At 50.0% G+C, this 20479-nt stretch overlaps 1 protein-coding gene across 1 annotated transcript in view; it reads left to right on the top strand.

Annotated features, from left to right (window-relative positions):
* The window catches only part of sptbn5 (spectrin, beta, non-erythrocytic 5), a 247248-nt gene that overhangs the window by 207606 nt on the left and 19163 nt on the right, over window positions 1–20479 (top strand). The window contains exons 55-63 of the mRNA XM_087990163.1: window positions 813–1009; window positions 7475–7679; window positions 10304–10498; window positions 13571–13726; window positions 14872–15089; window positions 16969–17158; window positions 17624–17800; window positions 18658–18762; window positions 18947–19609. Of these exons, the coding sequence (XP_087846289.1) occupies window positions 813–1009; window positions 7475–7679; window positions 10304–10498; window positions 13571–13726; window positions 14872–15089; window positions 16969–17158; window positions 17624–17800; window positions 18658–18762; window positions 18947–19609 (2106 nt within the window). The remainder of the gene's footprint in view (window positions 1–812; window positions 1010–7474; window positions 7680–10303; window positions 10499–13570; window positions 13727–14871; window positions 15090–16968; window positions 17159–17623; window positions 17801–18657; window positions 18763–18946; window positions 19610–20479) is intronic.

Here is a 20479-nt window from a genome sequence, read left to right as displayed (position 1 = left end):
ATGTCTTTCCATGTCACTGGTCTGTGTTTTTCTGTATGTGTCTATGTAATGTCTATGTGACTCTGTAGGTGTGTCTATCAGTCTGTGTGTGTGTCCAGGGTGGGGGGGTGTCAAGGTGTGGATGTATCTGTGTGTCTGTCTGTCTGTGTCCAGGTGGGCATCTTTGGGTGGGTGTGTCAGGGCGAGTGTGGGTGGGTGGGTCAGGGCGTGTGTGGGTAGGTGGGTCAGGGCGTGTGTGGGTAGGTGGGTCAGGGCGTGTGTGTGTGGGGGTGTCAGGGCGTGTGTGGGTGGGGGTGTCAGGGCGTGTGTGGGTGGGGGTGTCAGGGCGTGTGTGGGTGGGGGTGTCAGGGCGTGTGCGGGTGGGGGTGTCAGGGCGTGTGCGGCTGGGTGTGTCAGGGCGTGTGCGGCTGGGTGTGTCAGGGCGTGTGCGAGTGGGTGTGTCAAGGCGTGTGCGAGTGGGTGGGTCAGGGCATGTGTGAGAATGTGTGGGTCAGTGCGTGTGTGGGTGGGCGTGTCAGGGTGGGTGGGTCAGGGCGTGGGTGGGTGTGTCAGGGTGGGTGGGTCAGGGCGTGGGTGGGTGGGTCAGGGTGGGTGGGTCAGGGCGTGTGTGGGTGGGTGGGTCAGGGCGTGTGTGGGTGGGCGTGTCAGGGTGGGTGGGTCAGGGCGTGTGTGGGTAGGTGTGTCAGGGCGTGTGTGGATGGGTGGGTCAGGGCGTGTGTGGGTGGGTGGGTCAGGGCGTGTGTGGCTGTGAGAGATGGTCTGAATCAGCAAGTACAGTGCTCTCGCTCACTGCTGTCTCTGCTCACTGACAGCTGCTGGAAACTGAGCTCTGGTTGAAGGACAGGAAACTACAGTTGGAGAACTCTGACTACGGGAAGGACGAGGAATCGACGCAGGCTCTGCTTCGGAAGATGGAAAATATCGAACTGGATCTGGTCAGCTACAGCCCCAGAATGCTCAAACTGAGGGAAACTAGGAATAATCTTTCCAGCATCAGCCACCCTGACAGGTACACACCCCCAGATCAGAACCAGGCAAGAAACCAATGGAGGAATGACCATGGAAATTGCATCACGTCATTTGGCCTCTCAAGTCTGCTGTCCTACTCTTGGCCAAAAATCCACATTGCCACCTCCAAATGACTGTTACCTTCCATATTAGACAAGAATTTCTCTACGCCTTCTGAAAAATAATCAATAATCACAATTCCTCCATTCTCTGGGGAAGAGAGTTCCAAAGTCTCCTAACCATTTGAGCGAGAAAGTGTCCTTCCTCATCTCTGTCTTCAATGGGAGACCCCCATTATTTTTGAACAATGAACCCTAATTCTAGTCTATTTTCACCATGGACATCCAGTCCCTGTACACCTCCACCCCCCATCACGAAGGACTCAAAGCCCTCCGCTTCTTTCTTTCCCGCCGTACCGACCAGTACCCTTCCACTGACACCCTCCTTCGACTGACGGAACTGGTCCTCACCCTGAACAACTTCTCTTTCCAATCCTCCCACTTCCTCCAAACGAAAGGAGTAGCCATGGGCACCCGCATGGGCCCCAGCTATGCCTGCCTCTTCGTAGGATATGTGGAACAATCCATCTTCCACAACTACACTGGCCCCACCCCCCACCTTTTCCTCCGCTACATCGATGACTGTATCGGCGCCGCCTCGTGCTCCCACGAGGAAGTTGAACAGTTCATCCACTTCACCAACACCTTCCACCCTGACCTCAAATTCACCTGGACAGTCTCAGATTCCTCCCTCCCCTTCCTCGACCTTTCTATTTCTATCTCAGGCGACCGAATCAACACGGACATCTACTACAAACCGACCGACTCCCACAGTTACCTGGACTACACCTCCTCCCATCCTGCCCCCTGTAAAAACGCCATCCCATTCTCCCAATTCCTTCGACTCCGCCGCATCTGCTCCCAGGAGGACCAGTTCCAAAAACGCACAACCCAGATGGCCTCCTTCTTCAAGGACCGCAATTTCCCCCCCGACGTGGTCGACGATGCCCTCCACCGCATCTCTTCCACTTCCCGCTCCTCCGCCCTTGAACCCCGCTCTTCCAACCGCCACCAGGACAGAACCCCACTGGTCCTCACCTACCACCCCACCAATCTCCATGTACAGCGCATCATCCGCCGTCATTTCCGCTACCTCCAAACGGACCCCACCACCAAGGATATATTTCCCTCCCCTCCCCTATCAGCATTCCGTAAAGACCACTCCCTCCGTGACTCCCTCGTCAGATCCACACTCCCCACCAACCCAACCTCCACTCCCGGCACCTTCCCCTGCAACCGCAGGAGGTGCAAGACTTGCGCCCACACCTCCCCCCTCACCTCCCTCCAAGGCCCCAAAGGAAACTTCCATATCCGCCACAGATTCACCTGCACCTCCACACATATCATCTATTGCATCCTCTGCACCCGATGTGGCCTCCTCTATATTGGGGAGACAGGCCGGCTACTTGCGGAGCGTTTCAGAGAACACCTCTGGGACACCCGGACCAACCAACCCAACCACCCTGTAGCTCAACATTTCAATTCCCCCTCCCACTCCACCAAGGATATGCAGGTCTTTGGACTCCTCCATCGTCAGACCACAACAAAACGACGGTTGGAGGAAGAACGCCTCATCTTCCGGCTAGGAACCCTCCAACCACAAGGGATGAACTCGGATTTCACCAGTTTCCTCATTTCCCCTCCCCCAACCCTGTCTCAGTCAAATCCATCAAATTCAGCACCGCCTTCCTAACCTGCAATCTTCTTCCCGACCTCTCCGCCCCCACCCCAGTCTGACCTATCACCCTTACCTTGACCTCTTTCCACCTATCACATTTCCGACGCCCCTCCCCCAAGTCCCTCCTCCCTACCTTTTATCTTAGCCTGCTGGACAAACTTTCCTCATTCCTGAAGAAGGGCTTATGCCCAAAACGTCGATTCTCCTGTTCCCTGGATGCTGCCTGACCTGCTGCGCTTTTCCAGCAACACATTTCCAGCTCTGATCTCCAGCATCTGCAGACCTCACTTTCTCCTAATTCTAGTCTGTCCTGCAAAGAGAAATATTCGTTTGCTATCACCCCTGTCAACTCCCCTTAGGATCCTTTATGTTTCAAAAAGATCACCCTGTCATTCTAAATCCAATGGGTGCTGGCCCATTCTGTCTGATCTTTCCTCATATCATGATTCCTTCAAACCAAGAGTCAGTTACATAGCAACCTAGAAATGGGAACAGGAGTAGGCCATTAAGCCCTTCAAGCCTGCATCACCATTCAATAAGATCATGGCTGACCACCCGATGTTAGTATTCTATTTCCGGTTTCTCCCCATACCCCTTGATGCCTTTAGCTGCAAAGGCCGCGCCCAGCTCCCTCTTGAATATATCTAATGGACTGGTCCCAACAGCATCCTGCGGTAAAGAGTGCCGCAGATTCACAACTTTGAGTGAAGAGGTTGTTCCTCATCTCAGTCCTGAATGACTGTTAGTTGAGTAAAGCTTCTCTGGACAGCTTCTAAAGCATTTACATTTTTATCTTTAAATATTGGGCGGCACAGTGGCTAGCACTGCTGCCTCACAGTACCAGGGTCCCAGGTTCGATTCCAGCCTCGGGCGAGTGGAGTTTGCACATTCTCCCTGTGTCTGCGTGGGTTTCCTCCAGGTGCTCTGGTTTCATTCCACAGTCCGAAGATGTGCAGGTTAGGTGATTTGGCCATGCTAAATTGCCCGTAGTGTTAGGTGCATTAGTCAGAGGGAAATGGGTCTGGGTGGGTTGATCTTTGGGGGGTCAGTGTGGTTGGGCCGAAGGGCCTGTTTCCACACTGTAGGGAATCTAATCTAATAAGGAGACCAAATTTGCACAGAGTGCTCCAGATGTGGCCTCAGCAATACTCTGCAATTTTAGCAAAACATTCCCACTTTTATGTTCCATTCCCTTGCATTGTATTTCATGTTCCGAGTCACTTTCTGCATCTGGATGCTAACTGGACGATTCCTGTAACAGGCCACGCAAATCCCTGTGCATCTCAGAGTCTGCTGTCATTCCTATTTAATTAATGTGCTGTTTATGTTTCTTCTTCTCACCAAAGTGGGCAACAGGTGGAGGATCTGTGCCTCATCCAATTGAGAGATGGAAGTGAAGGTATTGAGGGTGTTTAGAATCCACACCTCATCTCCTGAGTGAGAGACAAGTGTGATAGTGAGAAACAATTTAGCAGCCTGTTTCCCCTGTACAGTGGAAATTGCAACATTTCACTGTAATTATTTGACTGTAATTATTTGAATACTGCAAGGATTAGGACTGGGCTGTCAAATATTTACAATCAATATGAATATCAGACTGGGTCTCTTCAAAAACCATAGTGAGAGGCTACCTAACAGAAAGGTTTTGATGGAATGGATGCAGAGAGAATGCATCCTCTGGGTGGAGGAAAGAAATTAGAGGCCACCAGTATAAAATAATCACTGTGAGACTGAATGTAAGATTCAGAAGAAACCTCCTCACCAAAGGAGTAGTGGGGAATGTGGAACTTATAAGGACTGGTCGAAGAGAACAATAAAAGATACAATTAAGGGGAAACTAAATAAGCAGATGGTGAAGGGGGTAGCAGTGCACGGTGAGACAAGACACTGTGGGGAAATGTCAGTAACATTTACAGCAGGATGGTTACTGTGTGGTAAATGTGGGTGATACTAACACCAGGCTATTACTGTGTGGTAAATGTGGGTGATATTTACTCCGGGCTGGTTCCTGTACAGTAAATGTCAGTGATATTTACACCGGGGCTGGTTACTGTACGGTAAATGTCAGTGATATTTACACCGGGGCTGGTTCCTGTACGGTAAATGTGGGTGATATTTACACTGGGCTGGTTCCTGTACGGTAAATGTGGGTGATATTTACACCGGGCTGGTTCCTGTACGGTAAATGTGGGTGATATTTACACCGGGCTGGTTCCTGTACGGTAAATGTGGGTGATATTTACACCGGGCTGGTTCCTGTACGGTAAATGTGGGTGATATTTACACTGGGCTGGTTCCTGTACAGTAAATGTGGGTGATATTTACACCGGGCTGGTTCCTGTACGGTGAATATCGGTGATATTTACACTGGGCTGGTTCCTGTACGGTGAATATCGGTGATATTTACACCGGGCTGGTTCCTGTACAGTAAATGTGGGTGATATTTACACCGGGCTGGTTCCTGTACGGTGAATATCGGTGATATTTACACCGGGCTGGTTCCTGTACAGTAAATGTGGGTGATATTTACACCGGGCTGGTTCCTGTACGGAAAATGTGGATGATATTTACACCGGGCTGATTCCTGTACGGTAAATGTCGGTGATATTTACACCGGGCTTGTTCCTGTACAGTAAATGTGGGTGATATTTACACCGGGCTGATTCCTGTACAGTAAATGTGGGTGATATTTACACCGGGCTGGTTCCTGTACGGTGAATATCGGTGATATTTACACCGGGCTTGTTACTGTACAGTAAATGTGGGTGATATTTACACCGGGCTGATCCCTGTACAGTAAATGTGGGTGATATTTACACCGGGCTGGTTCCTGTACGGTAAATGTTGGTGATATTTACACAGGGGTGATTCCTGTACAGTAAATGTGGGTGATATTTACACCGGGCTGATTCCTGTACGGTAAATGTGGGTGATATTTACACCGGGCTGATCCCTGTACAGTAAATGTCGGTGATATTTACACCGGGCTGGTTCCTGTACGGTAAATGTGGGTGATATTTACACCGGGCTGGTTCCTGTACAGTAAATGTCAGTGATATTTACACCGGGCTGGTTCCTGTACGGTAAATGTGGGTGATATTTACACTGGGCAGGTTCCTGTACGGAAAATGTGGATGATATTTACACCGGGCTGATTCCTGTACGGTAAATGTGGGTGATATTTACACCGGGCTGATCCCTGTACAGTAAATGTCGGTGATATTTACACCGGGCTGGTTCCTGTACGGTAAATGTGGGTGATATTTACACCGGGCTGGTTCCTGTACAGTAAATTTCAGTGATATTTACACCGGGCTGGTTCCTGTACGGTAAATGTGGGTGATATTTACACTGGGCTGGTTCCTGTACGGAAAATGTGGATGATATTTACACCGGGCTGATTCCTGTACGGTAAATGTCGGTGATATTTACACCGGGCTGGTTACTGTACGGTGAATGTCGGTGATATTTACACCGGGCTTGTTCCTGTACAGTAAATGTGGGTGATATTTACACCAGGTGACTCCTGTTCAGTAAATGTCGGAGATATTTACACCGGGCTGGTTCCTGTACGGTAAATGTCGGTGATAATTACACCGGGCTGATTCCTGTACAGTAAATGTGGGTGATATTTACACCGGGCTGGTTCCTGTACGGTAAATGTCGATGATATTTACACCGGGCTGATTCCTGTACAGCAAATGTGGGTGATATTTACACCGGGCTGGTTCCTGTACAGTAAATGTGGGTGATATTTACACCGGGCTGGTTCCTGTACGATAAATGTCGGTGATATTTACACCGGGCTGGTTCCTGTACGATAAATGTCGGTGATATTTACACCGGGCTTGTTCCTGTACAGTAAATGTGAGTGATATTTACACCAGGTGACTCCTGTTCAGTAAATGTCGGTGATATTTACACCGGGCTGGTTCCTGTACGGTAAATGTCGGTGATATTTACACTGGGCTGGTTACTGTACGATAAATGTCGGTGATATTTACACCGGGCTGGTTCCTGTACGGTAAATGTCGGTGATATTTACACCGGGCTGGTTCCTGTACGGTAAATGTCGGTGATATTTACACCGGGCTGGTTCCTGTACGGTAAATGTCGGTGATATTTACACCGGGCTGGTTCCTGTACGGTAAATGTCGGTGATATTTACACCGGGCTGGTTCCTGTACGGTAAATGTGGGTGATATTTACACTGGGCTGGTTCCTGTACGGTAAATGTCGGTGATATTTACACCGGGCTGGTTCCTGTACGGTAAATGTCGGTGATATTTACACCGGGCTGGTTACTGTTCGGTGAATGTCGGTGATATTTACACCGGGCTGGTTACTGTACGGTGAATGTCGGTGATATTTACACCGGGCTGGTTCCTGTACAGTAAATGTGGGTGATATTTACACCGGGCTGGTTCCTGTACGGTAAATGTCGGTGATATTTACACCGGGCTGGTTATTGTACGGTGAATGTCGGTGATATTTACACCGGGCAGGTTCCTGTACAGTAAATGTCGGTGATATTTACACCGGGCTGGTAAATGTAGGTGATATTTACACCTGGCTGGTTCCTGTACGGTAAATGTCGGTGATATTTACACCTGGCTGGTTCCTGTATGGTAAATGTCGGTGATATTTACACTGGGCTGGTTCCTGTACGGTGAACGTCGGTGTTATACGGATATTTTTCAGATTTCTGGTGTTTCCATTTCCCTTACAGAGAGTCCATTTTGAAGAAGCATCAGGATATGGAATCAGAGTATGATTTGCTCCTGAAGTTAGCCGAGAGCGTACAGAAAAAACTGGAAGACCGATATCAGCTGTACCAGTTTGAGCAGGAGGTCCAGGAAATAACTACATGGCTGGCCAGTCGACAACGTCTCGCCGATTCCCAAGATTACGGGCAAGATCTGGAGGATGTGGAGGTAAAATGTGGAGCACTCTGTAACTCTGCTCGACAGCAGCCCTGGGGACAGGCCAACAGAGGCCGCGGTGCTCAATATCTTCAGCTACTCTTACTGAATTCACCAGCACCATACTGTCTCACAGCAACCTTCATCAAATTCTCAGTGTACCACTCCTGTGTTAGAATGAATCTCCCAATGCTCACTCCCCAGGGCAGTGCTGCAGAAAGGCTAACCCCCTCAGAGGGACCTGTAGCATGAGACGCAATCTTTTTACCAATTCAAGGGGAGTGAATGGGTGTTGTTGCAAGGGGAAAAATTGGCAGAACGGATTTCTCAAGAAAGGTTAGAAGATGAAGAGGACCCCACCATGAGGACCCCTTGAAGCATGGAGCATGTTGATAGCATGGGGGTTTGGGTAAGGAATTATCAAGGCAGAGTGGAATTTACAAAACAAGAGTCGGGCAGTGCAATTTGATATTCAAGTGGACAACACTGAAAAAGCGGCAGAAGGAAGTGAGATTGTCTCCGAGAGAAGGGGTGGAGAGACTGAGACTGAGAGCAGGGAAGAGAGAGAGAGAGACTGGGACTGAGAGCAGGGGGAGAGAGAGAGAGAGAGAGAGACTGGGACTGAGAGCAGAGGGGGAGAGAGAGAGAGAGAGAGAGACTGGGTCTGAGAGCAGGGGAGAGAGAGAGAGAGAGACTGGGACTGAGAGCAGAGGGAGAGAGAGACTGAGACTGAGAGCAGGGGAGAGAGAGAGAGACTGGGACTGAGAGCAGGGGGGAGAGACAGAGAGAGAGACTGGGTCTGAGAGCCGGAGGAGAGAGAGAGAGAGACAGAGAGAGACTGGGACTGAGAGCCAGGGGGGGAGAGAGAGAGACTGGACTGAGAGCAGGGGAGAGAGAGAGAGAGAGAGAGACTGGGACTCAGAGCAGGGGGAGAGAGAAAGAGAGAGAGAGAGCAGAGGGGGAGAGAGAGAGAGAGACTTGGACTATGAGCAGGGGAAGAGAGAGAGACTGGGACTGAGAGAGACTGGGACTGTGAGCAGGGGGGGAGAGAGAGAGACTGGGACTGTGAGCACAGGGAGAGAGAGAGACTGGGACTGAGAGCCGGGGGGAGAGAGAGAGAGAGAGACTGGGACTCAGAGCAGGGGGAGAGAGAGACAGGGACTGAGAGCAGGAGGAGAGAGAAAGAGAGAGCAGAGGGGGAGAGAGAGAGAGAGACTGGGACTGAGAGCAGGGGGAGAGAGAAAGAGAGAGCAGAGGGGGGGGGAGAGAGAGAGAGAGAGAGACTTGGACTATGAGCAGGGGAAGAGAGAGACTGGGACTGAGAGAGACTGGGACTGTGAGCACAGGGAGAGAGAGAGACTGGGACTGAGAGCCGGGGGAGAGGGAGAGAGAGACTGGGACTGAGCGCAGGGAGAGAGAGAGAGAGAGAGAGAGACTGAGTCTGAGAGCCAGAGGAGAGAGAGAGAGACTGGACTGAGAGCCAGAGAGAGAGACTGGGACTCAGAGCAGGGGGAGAGAGAGAGACAAGGACTGAGAGCAGGAGGAGAGAGAACGAGAGAGAGAGACTGGGACTGTGAGCAGGAGGAGAGAGAAAGAGAGAGAGAGAGCAGAGGGAGGGAGAGAGAGAGAGAGAGAGAAAGAGAGAGAGAGACTGGGACTGAGAGCAGGGGGAGAGAGAGAGACTTGGACTATGAGCAGGGTGAGAGAGAGACTTGGACTATGAGCAGGAGAAGAGAGAGAGACTGGGACTGAGAGCGGGGGAGAGAGAGAGACTGGGACTGTGAGCAGGGTGAGAGAGAGAGAGAGAGACTTGGACTATGAGCAGGGGAAGAGAGAGAGACTGAGACTGAGAGAGACTGGGACTGTGAGCAGAGGGAGAGAGAGAGACTGGGACTGTGAGCACAGGGAGAAAGAGAGACTGGGACTGAGAGCAGGGGGAGAGAGAGAGAGAGACTGGGACTGAGAGCAGGGGAGGGAGAGAGACTGGGACTGTGAGCATGAGGGGAGAGAGAGAGAGACTGGGACTGTGAGCAGGGGGAGAGAGAGAGAGAGAGAGACTGGGACTGAGCAGGGGGAGAGAGAGAGACTGGGACTGTGAGCAGGGGGAGAGAGAGAGAGAGAGAGAGACTGGGACTGGGACTGAGCAGGGGGAGAGAGAGAGACTGGGACTGTGAGCAGGGGGGGAGAGAGAGAGAGAGAGAGAGAGAGAGAGAGACTGGGACTGTGAGCATGAGGAGAGAGAGAGACAGAGACTGGGACTGAGCAGGGGGAGAGAGAGACTGGGACTGTGAGCAGGGGGAGAGAGTCTGGGACTATAACTTTTCCTGAATTTGCTGATGTCACGGTAACATATTGGGGGGAATTAATCTCTCCATGCCCCACATGTCATGAACACTGCATGTGAGAACAGCAGTTGAAAATTAGGTGTTTTGCATTGGGATGTAGTGATGGCATGTGAGTGATCCTGATGCTGATATACCTGACACAGAAACAGTCACAGCCAGTGCAGGAGGTGCGAAAGCAGGGGTGTGAGTTTGAGGCCAGGCTGGTGTCTGTGTGAAGAGTGTGTGGCCAGGCTGACTGATCCTCTGCCCTGTCTGTTGTCGCTGAGCTATCTGTGTTCCCCACACCCACAGGTACTGCAGAAGAAGTTTGAGAACTTGGAGCAGGAGCTGAGCACCCTGGGCCAGAACAAGATGTCCACCTTTCACAATATGGTGAAGACACTGAAGAGGCAATCTCACAGCTTCCTGTCGGAAATCATGGATCAGGCCAATGCCATCGCCCAGCAGTGGCACAAACTTCAACAAGCTATCAGGAACCGGGCTGAGGTGAGGGCCAGCAGGCACGTGGTGGGGGGTAGAGGTGTTTGACAAGGAGGGGGTGTGCTCAGTCTGGCCAAGGGGGAGCCAGTGGTCTACCTCCAATCGGTTTGTCCAATTAAACTCTCTGTCATTTATCCCAGCCTATTCCACTGTTAAATTGTGCCCAATCCTAGTAAGTTCATTGGAGACCCTCTGGCCAGTGTCTCGGAGGGGCATGTCGGCCTCCAGGCAGCTGGGTCAAAATGGGCCCTGATCATTAAAGATCGTGTGATACTGTTTTCAGGAGAACAGCAGTCCTGGCCAATGATTATCTCTCAAGTGCTGCCGCTGAAACAGTTTATCTTGTTTATGGGATCTGACTGTGCATAAATTGGGTGACAACATTGCAAACTCCCTTTAGTGTTGCATTACACTCTGGGAAGTTCTAAGGTTCTGACAGGGACCATGTAAGTAATTTCTACACAGTGGGAACCGCACTTCCCAGGTAACTAACCTGGAGCATTTTAGTTACACCGCCCCACCCCCAACACCTGGGCAGCAGGCTATTTATTCACCGAGCAGGTTAGGGTAAAGTAATCTCTGCTGGTCCATTTGTGGGTGGGAGGCATATCAGTCAGATGACCCTTGTGAGTGGTCCTTATGTGAAGGGGCAGACTCAGCAGAAGGCTATTGAAGTTGTGGTCTGCAGCTCCCCTTGGTGGTAAATTGTGATACTGCAGTTCCTGCAGTGTGCAAGTTACAGACACCGTCCCTGTCAGAACCTTAGAACATCCCAAAGTGCATTGCAACCATTAGAGGGAGAATACAATGCCATCACCCAATTTGCACATAGTCAGATCCCAAAACAAGATAAACTTAGTGACAGTACTTGAGAGAGAATTATTGGCCAGGACTGCTGCTCTTATTAAAACATTATCATAGGATCTTAATAATCCACCCAAGAGGACATACATACGTCTGGCTTAATGTCCCATCGAAAGACTGCAGACTCAAACATAGTCACTGCTGCTTCTATCAAATGGGGGTCAAGGGTCAGGGAAAGGACAGTAGTGATCATAGAAAATGCTGGAAGTAGTTGGCAGGAAAAGAATCAACTAATATTTATATTAGCACTGCCAGTTTGTTCCTTTCCAAAGCATGCGCTGTTGCTTTGTGGGTGATTTGTACCAAGCACAGGGATCATAATTGTGCGGTGGAGGATTGAGTGACCAGAGGATTAGGAAAACCACAAACCATGCTGTACATCCAATAAGTTTCAACTGTTCTGGAGGTGGGGAATGGACTGACAGAAACTCTAACAGGGTTTCAAAAGGAGCAGCCCCTCAGACAGTGCGGGACTCCCTCATTGCTGCACTGGAGTGTTGGCCTGCATCTGGCCTTGAACTGTTGACAGTCTGAGTGGTCCAGCACAAGTCAGGGAGGAGATTGGGGGGAGGGGTACGGGTGGGGAGGGTGATTGTGAGGGTGAGAGCTGTGTGGGGTTATAGAGTCATAGAGATGTACAGCATGGAATCAGACCCTTCGGTCCAATCCATCCATGCCGACCAGATATCTCAACCCAATCTAGTCCCACCTGCCAACACCCGGCCCATATCCCTCCAAACCCTTCCTATTCATATACCCATCCAAATGCCTCTTAAATGTTGCAATTGTACCAGCCTGCACCACATCCTCTGGGAGCTCATTCCATACACGTACTACCTTCTGCGTGAAAAGGTTGCCCCTTAGGTCTCTTTTATATCTTTCCCCTCTCACCCTAAACCTATGCCCTCTAGTTCTGGACTCCCCGACCCCAGGGAAAAGACTTTGTCTATTTATCCTATCCATTCCCCTCATAATTTTGTAAATCTCTATAAGGACACTCCCCTGCCTCCGCTCCAGGGAAAACAGCCCCAGCCTGTTCAGCCTCTCCCTGTAACTCAGAACCTCCAACCCTGGCAACATCCATGTAAATCTTTTCTGAATCCTTTCAAGTTCCACAACGTCTTTCCGATAGGAAGGAGACCAGAATTGTACGCAATATTCCAACAGTGGCCTAACCAATGTCCTGTACAGCTGCAACATGACCTCCCAACTCCTGTATTCAATACTGTGACCAATAAAGGAAAGCATACCAAACGCTGCCTTCACTATCCTATCTACCTGCAACTCCACTTTTAAGGAGCTATGAACCTGCACTCCAAGGTCTCTTTGTTCAGCAACACTCCCTCAGACCTTACCATTAAGTGTATAAGTCCTGCTAAGGTTTGCTTTCCCAAAATGCAGCACCTCGCATTTATCTGAATTAAACTTCATCTGCCACCTCTCAGCCCATTGGCCCATCTGGTCCAGATCCTGTTGTAATCTGAGGTAACCCTCTTCACTGTCCACTACACCTCCAATTTTGATGTCATCTGCAAACTTACTAACCGTACCTCTTATGCTCATATCCAAATCATTTATGTAAATGACAAAAAGTAGAGGGCCCAGCACCGATCCTTGTGGCTCTCCACTGGTCACAGGCCTCCAGTCTGAAAAACAACACTCTACCACCACCCTCTGTCTTCTACCTTTGAGCCAGTTCTGTATCCAAATGGCTAGTTCTCCCTGTATTCCATGAGGTCTAACCTTGCTAATCAGTCTCCCATGGGGAACCTTGTCGAACGCCTTACTGAAGTCCATATAGATCACATCTACCGCTCTGTCCTCATCAATCTTCTTTGTTACTTCCTCAAAAAACTCAATCAAGTTTGTGAGACATGATTTCCCATGCACAAAGCCATGTTGACTATCCCGAATTAGTCCTTGCCTTTCCAAATACATGTACATCCTGTCCCTCAGGATTCCCTCCAACAACTTGCCCACCACCGAGGTCAGGCTCACCGGTCTATAGTTCCCTGACTTGTCTTTACCGCCCTTCTTAAACAGTGGCACCACATTTGCCAACCTCCAGTCTTCTGGTACTTCACCTGTGACTATCGAGGTTGGGGTTGTTCTGTTTGTGGTGGGGTTATTCAAGCTGGCGGGCAGCAAGTGGGAAAATGTGTCTGCAGAATGGAAGCTGCTATCAGTCTAACTGAGCCTGTACCCCCATGATAGAATCTGAGGGCAGCACAACAGGTACACCGATTCGACTACGATGTGTCTGAGCTGAAGGCCTGGATTCAGGAGAAAGATGGCGGACTGGGCAATGACCACTACGGCCATGATTTAAACCAGGTGCAGACGCTGCTACGGCAACATGAAGGTCTCGAGGTAAACCACATCGCCTCCCAATATTGCATGTGTACTTACTCCATGAAGGGCATTGGGGCTGGGGCAGCAAAATCCCTGGGGAAGAGGAAGATCACGCCCCTTGGGGGTCATTCCACCAGTGGGGTCACTCCCCTTGGGGTCATTCCACCAGTGGGGTCACTCCCCTTGGGGTCATTCCACCAATGGGGCCACTCCCCTGGTGGATCATTCCACCAATGGGGCCACTCTTCAGGGGGATCATACCACCAATGAGGTCACTCCCCTGGGAGAATCATTCCACCAATGGGATCACTCTCCTTGAGACATTCCACCAATGGGGCTATTCCCCTTGGGTTAATTCCACCAATAGGGCTCACTCCCTGGAGGCTCATTCCACCAATGGGGTTAGGACCTTCATCAGTGGGACACTTGGCTGTAGGGGCACTCTGCTATGGTTGGAGGAGGAGGGGGGTTGGTGCGTTATCCTGTGTGGAGGCAACACAGTTATTCTGCTAGGAGGGGCCTACTCCCCCTCAGGAATGTGGGAAGGGACTGCTACAGCACAGAGGGTGGGGGCGGTGGTATGGCAGTGAGTGTGCCTTCATCGGGGTGGCACATTCCCAGAGGGACGCAGTCTCCAAGGCTGGATGGAAATCCACAACAAAATTCAGGTTCAGTATCCCTGCACAGGCGATTCCACTCAGAATAGCAATATGTATGAAACAGCTGTTACCTTTCAATAAGAAGTAAATGTGCCTCACGCTGGAAAATTACTGCTTCTTATAATGTTCTGTGTTAAGTAATATGATTTCCAGCAGAGACAGGCTGTGTCACTGGGCTGGTTACGAATTCGGACCGATACAGGCTGTGTCACTGGGCTGGTTACGAATTCGGACCGATACAGGCTGTGTCACTGGGCTGGTTACGAATTCGGACCGATACAGGCTGTGTCACTGGGCTGGTTACGAATTCGGACCGATACAGGCTGTGTCACTGGGCTGGTTACGAATTCGGACCGATACAGGCTGTGTCACTGGGCTGGTTACGAATTCGGACCGATACAGGCTGTGTCACTGGGCTGGTTACGAATTCGGACCGATACAGGCTGTGTCACTGGGCTGGTTACGAATTCGGACCGATACAGACGATAATTGTGTTCCTTACAGAGGGAGCTGGGAGCCATAAACCGAGAAGTTGACCGTATTGGCGGAGAAGCCCGGATGCTGGGTATAGCGTATCCACACGTCAAGGGCAACCTGCAGGAAAGGCTGGAGGAAGTGGCCGAGTGCTGGGATAACCTGTACCGGAAAGCCGGAGAGTGCAAGGAGAGGCTGCTGCAGGCTGAGCAAGTGCAGGCATATGTGAGCGACTGTCGAGTTTTCCTGTAAGTGAGAGCTGGGGCCTTGGACGGTGTTGGGGGCACTTCACTGACTGTACCAAACTGAAAGTTAATGAGAGCTGGGAGTGTCGCCAACTCCGCTTGGACAATTTCCTGGGCACTTCATCAGTTAATCTCCTCCTGCCATGCACCCTAACTTCCATCATTAGTCCATCTTGTCGACACGCTGTCTTTGGACAGTCAGTTACAAAGACAGACTCAATAGCAAATTTAATTTATCTTTGATGCTCAGTGGAGCCAACATGTATCCCAGTCTGCAGTGAGTAGTGTCCCTGCCTCTGACCCAGAAGCCGAATACCCCTCATGACTTGCTGGCCAAAGAGTATGCGTTCTCCAGTGCAGTCAAGCAAGTTGCAACTCATTCCAACATACCCCAGCAGCAGATGGTAAGAATGGGAGAAATTCCTGGTCGGTCAGGTGATTGAAAGAAAACTGGAGTTTCTCCCACCTCTCTCCACACACAGAACATCAAACATTACAGCACAATACAGGCCCTTCAGCCCTCGATGTTGCGCTGACCTGTGACACCGATCTGAAGCCCATCTAACCTACACTATTCCATTATTATCCATGTGCCTATCTAATGCTATCCAATAACTCCACGCTATCTGCCTGAATTAAACTTCATTTGCCAATGATCAGCCCAGCTTTGCTAGGATTTAGCAGGCATAATCACAGCTAATCCAAGTGAACTTCAACACCATTGCCACCACAGTAATGTTTACACAACTCATAAAATAAAGCGTTCAAAGAGATTTCAATCTAATCACAGTTTGGTTTATTCTTTCAACATTTAAGTGTCATTTTTTAAAAAGTATTCTGTGACTGGATGCGGGCATTGCTGGTTGGGTCAGCATTTATGACCCATCCGTAGCGGCAGATTGCAGGTCCACATCCCATCGTCGATGTTCACAAACATAAAGGGCTGACCTGAGGGTATCGCACTTCATGGAACTAAATCCCAGTAAAGATGGGCACCTCGGGTAGATACAGGGTTACTGAGTATTTCTAAAACATTTGCAATACACTTCTTATTTCCCTCCTGGCATTTTTGAATCACGGCTTTGTTTTCACCTGTTTTCTCCTTTAACATTAAGAATCCCCTGGATTCATTTAGAATGGATGTGAACTGCATGCCAGGAACACTGTTTGATGTTGTGTCAGCCTCCCACCATTAGAGGCCAGTGTGGAAAAAAGACGACAATCGAGTCACCACGTTATCTTTCCATAGTCTGGAACTGAATTGTAATATAATTGACATATCGAGTCAGGTGACTCTTCATGCCTGCAGTTCTGATGAAGGGACATTGGTCTCGAAACATGAACTCTGCTTTCTTCCCACAGACTTGCTGAGTTTTGCCAGCAATTTCTGTTTTTGTTTCAGATCCACAATTCTTTGTTTTATTGCAATATAATGGATACTCCTTGTTTTTTTTAAATAAGCTGTACATGTTCAATAATGTGCGAATTTAGCCCATTTATTGCCTTCTGTCAACACCACCCCACCCCACTCCAACCATGCACAATCCTTTTTTTTCATGGCATTCTTCTGCCTGAGGCTGCACTGGCTCAGTGGTTAGCACTGCTACCTCACAGCGCCAGGCACCTGGATTTGATCCCAGCCTCTGCCAACTGTCTGTGTGGAGTTTGCACATTTTCCCTATGTCTGTGTGGGTTTCCTCCGGTAGCTCTGGTTTCCTCCAGATCAACGATGAGCAGGTTAGGTGGATTGGCCATGAGAAATACAGGGTAAGCGGATAGGTGGGTTTGGGTGAGATGCTCTTCGGAGGGTCGGTGTGGATTCAATGGGCCGAATGGCCTGCTTCTGTGATGTAGTGAGTCTGTGATTTTCCTGTTTCCACAGGGCCTGGGTTAATGAGATGGATACACTACTGGACTCAGAGGAGCAGGCCAGGGGAATGCTGGGAATGGAGCAGCTCTGCAAACATCACGATGAGTATAAATGTGAGATAGACAAGCAAAGACCCAAATATGAAGAGCTGAGAAGTGTAGGAAATGAGCTGAGAGAGAACACACGCGTCATGTCAGAAGAGGTAAAGGCCAGAAGGAAGCTCCCCTCCAGCTCCCTGCACTGAGGAGCCCAAACTGTAAACCCATAATCCCCTCAGATTTCACTGTGACCCCCCACAACTGAGATTACTGTGATCCCTGTAATCCGCAATTCCTAAAACCATAGAGACCAAACTAAACACCACCCCCATCCCTCTGCCACTCATAAAGACCCTGTACTCCATTTCCACAATGCACACACTCACACACACAATCTCTCTCACACATTCTCTCACACAATCACATACTCTCACACAATCACATACTCTCTCACACGCTCTCACACACACACTGTCTCACACACTCTCTCACACTCATATTCTTCACACTCACACTCTCTCTTCACACTCTCACACAGACACTCTCAAACATACACATAGACACAGACACACACACACACGCGGGCAGACACACTTTGCTCAAGTGTTATGCATGTTCCCTCGGAACAGGTTGATGAGAAGTTGAACGAACTGTCTGAGAATATGGATGAGCTGGTGAAGAAGTGGGAGAGGCTGGAGGAGCTGTACCAGAAGGAGCTGTGGAAAGAGGCACAGCTCCGGGAACTCGAGCTGCTGGCTGCTTGGCTGAACTCCAAGGAGGGACTTGTAACAAGCAACAACTATGGGGTAAGACTTACCTTATTGGTTATTGCTGGCTCTTGCTGTTTCCCTGGATTGTGGCAGGAGGCAGTAAGTAGGCGACTGGAGGGAACTGGAATTAAGAGGAAGTTCCCTCAATCTGTGTGCGTTCCTTTGGCCAAGACTGCAAATTGCTCTGATTCAGTTCACACAAAAACCAGTGAAACTGAGCTGAGCCAGGCCAGGCCAGGCCTGAACCCAAGGCCTGAACAATGGACCCACAAGCATCGTGTTGGAGCTGAGAGCTTACAACTGTCAGGAAAGACAACATTGCAGGGCCTGTCCACTGAAGAGAGGGCTGTAGACTGGCACAAGAGAGGTCTTTCAAGTGACGCTTGACAGACTAATGAATAAATGTTCCAACTGTGGGGAATGCCAATACTTGGGACAGTTACATCCTAAATAAGTCCTACACAGAATTCAATGGCTGTATCTTGTAACTGGGAAGGTGACTGTAAGTGGAAGTTTACAACTTACCGGCCACCAGCTTCTGGATTAGAGTGGTGCTGGAAAAGCACAGCAGTTCAGGAAGCATCCGAAGAGCAGGAAAATCGATGTTTCGGGCAAAAGCCCTTCATCAGGAATAGAGGCAGGGAGCCTCCAGGGTGGAGGGATAAGTGAGAGGGGGTGGGGAGAAAGTAGCATAGAGAATCACTGAGATTCTTGTAGAGAGAGGAGGAAAACTTCTTCAAGGCAAGCAGACTTGCAAGAGGATTCGCAGTAGGGTTAAGATCAACTCTGTGTATGTGTGTATCTGTGTGTCAGAGCGTATAGTGCAGTGGGGGCCACCAGCTGTCCCTTGAGCCATCTCCCTTCAGCACTGACTTTCTCATCTCCTCTCTCAGGATTCTGTTGACGAAGTGGAAGACTTGATCAAGAAGCAGGAGGACTTTGAGAAGATGCTGGCAGTTCAGAATGAGAAGATTGGCCAGTTGGAGAATGCAGTAAAGGTCAGGCGTACAGCATAGCTTCAGTTGAAACCCATGTCTCAGCCTGGCGATGGGCGAGAGTGCTGTTGTTAACTGTGTGCCGAACATACAGGGAGACGAGTCTTCGTCTTATCACCTGTACTGTCAGGCAGTTTGGTAACAGATGGAGGTGTGTAATTTCAGACTGTTCTTTGACTGGTTTTAGGGAGAAGGATTCCGAGCGGAGGCGAGTGTGAAGGAGAGAGAACGCAAGGTAGCCCGTGTTCCCTCCCTGAAGAGAAGAGGATCCGATAAGAAGCCGGCGCCATTGAAGATCAGTGAAAAACGCAGGTCAGACCTTGGGAGGTCCCCGAAATCCTGGACCAAAGAGACAATTGTGAGCCCAGCCCCAAAGACCCCAACAACACCAGACCTGTTCTTCTCTCCAGTCAGAAGGGCTATCCAGAGAGGTCCAGACACTGCAGAGGACAGGAGACGGGCTTTTGTCCAATCACCTTTGTCACCAAAGTCCTTAAGCCTTCACAGTCCTGAAGCAGGACGTCCATCAGTGAGGGCTTTGAATTCTGTCTCACTGCCATCCAAACTACTCGCCCGGCTCTCGTCCAGCGAGGGGCAAGATCCAACCTCCCTGGCTCAAGGTGGCATCAGCACTGAGGCAGCTACAGCCCAAAGCCCTCCAACTTCTGCCGATTCCTCCCAGGACGAGCTTCATCCAGAACAGGCCACAGCACCAACTGACGGGTGCCAGTTGGACCCTGCGACCAGCCCATTGGAGATACAGGGGCTTACTGGCCCTGGGAACACAGAGCTGTTATCAATCACTGAGGCTCAGCCATTGGACTCAACAGCGGCACCGACGAGTGAAAAGGTAGGAACCCAGCATTCCCTTTGACGTTTTGGTCGTTGGGATGTTTGGCATTAACTTCTAAGATGTTGCTGCTTCCCTCCCTGCTGTCTGTCTGTCTGTCTCTCTCTGGCACTCTATATCTCTCTGGGGTAGATTATTATCTAAGCAATAATCTGGTAGGGCAGTCTGCCTGCCCTTTGTATAAAACCCGCCTGATTTTTTAAAATTATAATTAAACTCCTTGTACTTATGTCTCTATCTCAGTGTCTACACCTTCTGCTGGTCTATGTAAACCTCTCCCTTTCTTTCTCTCTCTCTCTCTTTCCATATTTCTGTGCCTTTCTTTCATAGAATCCCTACAGTGTGGAAACAGGCCATTTGGCCCAACAAGTCCACACTGACCCTCCAAAGAGTATTCCTCCCAGACCCATTCCCCTATTACTCTACATTTTCCCTAACACACCTAACCTACACACTATGGGTAATTTAGCATGGCCAATCCATCTAATCTGCACATTTTTGGACTGTTGGAGGAAACCGGAGCACTTGGAGGAAACCCACGCAGACACTGGGAGAATGTGCAAACTCCACACAGACAGTTGTCCGAGGCTGGAATCGAACCTGGGTCCCTGGCGCTGTGACGCAGCAGTGCCGCCCCGGTTCCTTAGTCCTTGCCATTGCTTTTCCCTGTGATTAGACCATAAGACATAGGAGCGGAAGTGAGGCCATTCGGCCCATCGAGTCCACTCCGCCATTCTTTCTAATCTATCCTTCTACCTCTGACCTACCCCCACCTCTCTGCTATTTTGCTTCCAATGTGGCTCATTTGGTATCAGGCTTGTTTCTGAATGGTGGAGCAGGCCCCAAGGGTTGAATGGCCTGCTCCTGCTC

The sequence above is a fragment of the Chiloscyllium plagiosum genome, unplaced genomic scaffold, assembly GCF_037043375.1.
Source record: "Chiloscyllium plagiosum isolate Xiang-an unplaced genomic scaffold, Cpla_swu_hap1 HiC_scaffold_8, whole genome shotgun sequence".
Classification (NCBI taxonomy): Eukaryota; Metazoa; Chordata; class Chondrichthyes; order Orectolobiformes; family Hemiscylliidae; genus Chiloscyllium; species Chiloscyllium plagiosum.
This window is presented reverse-complemented; position numbering and strand designations above follow the sequence as displayed.